Source organism: Macrobrachium nipponense, chromosome 5 (genome assembly GCF_015104395.2).
Source record: "Macrobrachium nipponense isolate FS-2020 chromosome 5, ASM1510439v2, whole genome shotgun sequence".
Taxonomy (NCBI): Eukaryota; Metazoa; Arthropoda; class Malacostraca; order Decapoda; family Palaemonidae; genus Macrobrachium; species Macrobrachium nipponense.
Window position 1 is genome coordinate 14,385,251 of NC_061107.1, and position 2,762 is coordinate 14,388,012.

Consider the following 2,762-nt stretch of genomic DNA (forward strand, 5'->3'; position numbering starts at 1 on the left):
CATAACAAGATGCCTAATAGCATTAATTACATCCTAGCAAACATTACTGCAAACTAACAAGGGTAGAATTAATAAAGTAATTCTTTGTAGAGATTAAATAAGATGACACAAAAAAAATGTAAATTTCACCAGAGACAATGGCAATTTCACAAAATATAAAGACTAGGAGATAACACTAAATCAGAAATCAATCAGCAATGTATAAACGAGCCAGACTTCAAAAATATCTCTGAAGCTATAGTAATGTTTGCTGGAATTCTAAGTGCCTAGAATAGGGCACGGTGCCAATTGTGGCACTTTTATGACAGTAGTTCATAAAGAAGTACTAATTTATATAAGGCCAGAATAGCTGGTAGGTTTGGCTCTGCCTAAGCAGGGCATACAATATACAATAAATCCCTAAAGGCAGTAAAGAAGAGGAAAGGAAATCACGGAAGAGAAGGTACAGACAGTAAAAAAAAAAATGTTACCAAAAGGTCAGAAGGAAGTAGTTACAAAAGTGTAAGAAGAAAGTAGAAGTAGCAGAAACTGGCACTCTCCTCTGGATGGAGAGGGTCAGAATTCTCTATAAGAGGGTGGCACTGTGCCCAGCACTAGTGCAGAGAGGCTATTGGCTCTCGTAAGGTTTCGGAAAACCTCGACGCCCTTTCCCCTTCTTCCTTCAACCTCTCCGAGGTCGGTTTGACGATGCCATTGGGGGCCTGGAATGATTCAAGCCCTTTGAAGATTCCGTAGGGGCATCGGCTCCAGCTGCTGCGACAACTGGGGCCTTGGCACTCGTCCCCGTGCCTAATGCTGCGTGGCTCGGTTCCCTGAATTCTTCAGCCAAATAGGACTCGGCAAAGTCATTACCCCGGGACCGGTTAGCGGCGACGGAGGGGGATTAGATGGGGTAATGGTATTCGGGATGGGCTTACCCGTGGGGATGACCGACTCTGGGGCGGCCTGCGAGGCCACACCATTGGTGGAGTGTCCACTATGGTCATGGGTGTCCTGGAGGATTCCTATTGGAATTGGCTCTTCCTTGACTGCAGGCATGGGTAGTGGGGCCAAGCCAGTGGAGGGAGAACGACCAGGACTTAGAGCTCCAGGAGGAGGACTCGAGTCTTGCCTTAGCACTGGCACTGAGGCCGTTCCTGGCTTAGGGGAAGGACTTGAACGTAGCTCAACATACATGAGAGATGGAGCCTGGCACTGCCTGGCACCCTCAAGTGGCACTGGCTGTGCAGAGGTAGTCCTTGCAGGCACGTGAAACGGGTCTGGAGCTATGTGAGGGCAGGGGCCTCCTTGGGCACAGTCCTCCATTTCTGCCTCCACCGGTCTGGGCTCAACTTGTAAGCCCCAAGGATTGCTTCTCAGACGAGGGCGAGGTCTTGTTGCTTATTCAGGGGAAGGGCCTCGAATGCAGTCCGCCCTTTGCCAGGGAGGTGCTTGCCAAGGAGGGCCACTTCCTGGGGGGTTGGATTGAAGTTCTCGAACACCTACTTGACATGATCAAGCCAGGTGTTGGGTTCATTATCGTCCCAAGTCCTAATGAGGGCACCAATGCTGTGGAGTGAGAGTGTGAAGGAGGGGGCGCAGAGGGCGTGGCACTCGGGGGTGCCAGAGAGGCACTCTGGACTGCCATAGCCAGTTGATGTGCTCTTTCTTTCTCCCTTTCAGCTGCTTGAAATGCTCTTTCAGCTGCTTCTCTTCTCTCTTGTGCTTCCCTCTCAGCTGCTTGGAATGCTCTTTTGGCTGCCTCTCTTTTCTCTTGTGCTTCCCTCTCAACTGCTTGGAATGCTCTTTCAGCTACTTCACTCCTTTCTTGTGCCTCTCTCTCCTTCTCCCTTTCGGCTGCTCTCTTTTGGGCTGCTTCTTTAAGCTTATCATTCACCCAATTGATCAGTTTTGCGCCCTCCAGCCCCAGGGCTCTTCCGGCTTCTGTGAAGGCCTTAGCCTCCTCCAGTGCTGCGTTACTGGCCATCTCCTCAGCAGTAAAACACTAGTAGCCTAGCCTCAGAATAATAGGATGGAAGGCAGTTGCAAAACTGCAAATGTCGACAAGGTTATGTGGAAATACTCAACGCATACTTGGCAAGATGACCGTAAAATCCCTGCAAATACAGTTTCTACTGGTACGTAGCACAGCGGAAACCTCACACCATAGAATCTCCGTAATTTACAGTTCGGCGAAGAACTCGACGCCGGTAATGGATTTGGCAATAAATTTCATACACCCGGAACCTCAACATGAGCACGGCTCGTAAAATAAAAACGAAAGAATCTGGTCATGAATTGCACGGAAATTCAACGTGAAAACGTAGCAAATGAACGGCTTTGTAAATGAAAGGAAAAAATCAGGTCACAAATTTCACGGAACTTCAACATGACAAAACGTGGCCCTTTGCAGTTGATAATATAAAATGTATATGGGGTCTCCCTTTTTTTTCTTTTTTATATACTATATTGTCTAGAGGACGAAGACGAGGAGTGGATAAAAATTATTTTTCCTTTTCTACCAATGCAAATTCCTAGTCTATCTTACCCTTGAACCTAGCTTTGCTCAGAATTCGTAACACTAGCTCAAATTCATTAAAGGGAAGAGGAAAAACCAGGATAAAGATCTCTCACCCTGCATAAATATACTGCCTCCGCACAAACCCCTTTTTTACCCTAGCTCTCACAAACCTAAGACCCTCGAGTCCGCGAATTTAAAACCCCTGAGAATTAGGCCTGCACACTGGTCGTCTAGACTGGAGGAATAAATTACAAGTGTTTCA

At 47.4% G+C, this 2,762-nt stretch overlaps 1 protein-coding gene across 1 annotated transcript; it reads right to left on the reverse strand.

Annotated features, from left to right (window-relative positions):
* Nucleotides 1-789: 789 nt before the first annotated feature.
* Nucleotides 790-1,627, reverse strand: LOC135215723 (uncharacterized). Its single transcript, XM_064250678.1, has 2 exons — nt 1,486-1,627; nt 790-1,379 (listed from the first exon to the last, which is right to left on the reverse strand). The coding sequence occupies exons 1-2, from the start codon at nt 1,625-1,627 to the stop codon at nt 790-792; spliced, it is 732 nt and encodes a 243-aa protein (XP_064106748.1).
* Between the last annotated feature and the right edge of the window lie 1,135 nt (nt 1,628-2,762).

Coding starts and splice junctions, on each gene's coding strand:
- LOC135215723 (XM_064250678.1), bottom strand. CDS start 1,627: ATGGCAGTCCAGAGTGCCTCTCTGGCACCCCCGAGTGCCACGCCCTCT. Junction 1,380..1,485: donor ACCTGGCTTGATCATGTCAA/GTAGGTGTTCGA, acceptor CCCCTGAATAAG/CAACAAGACCTCGCCCTCGT.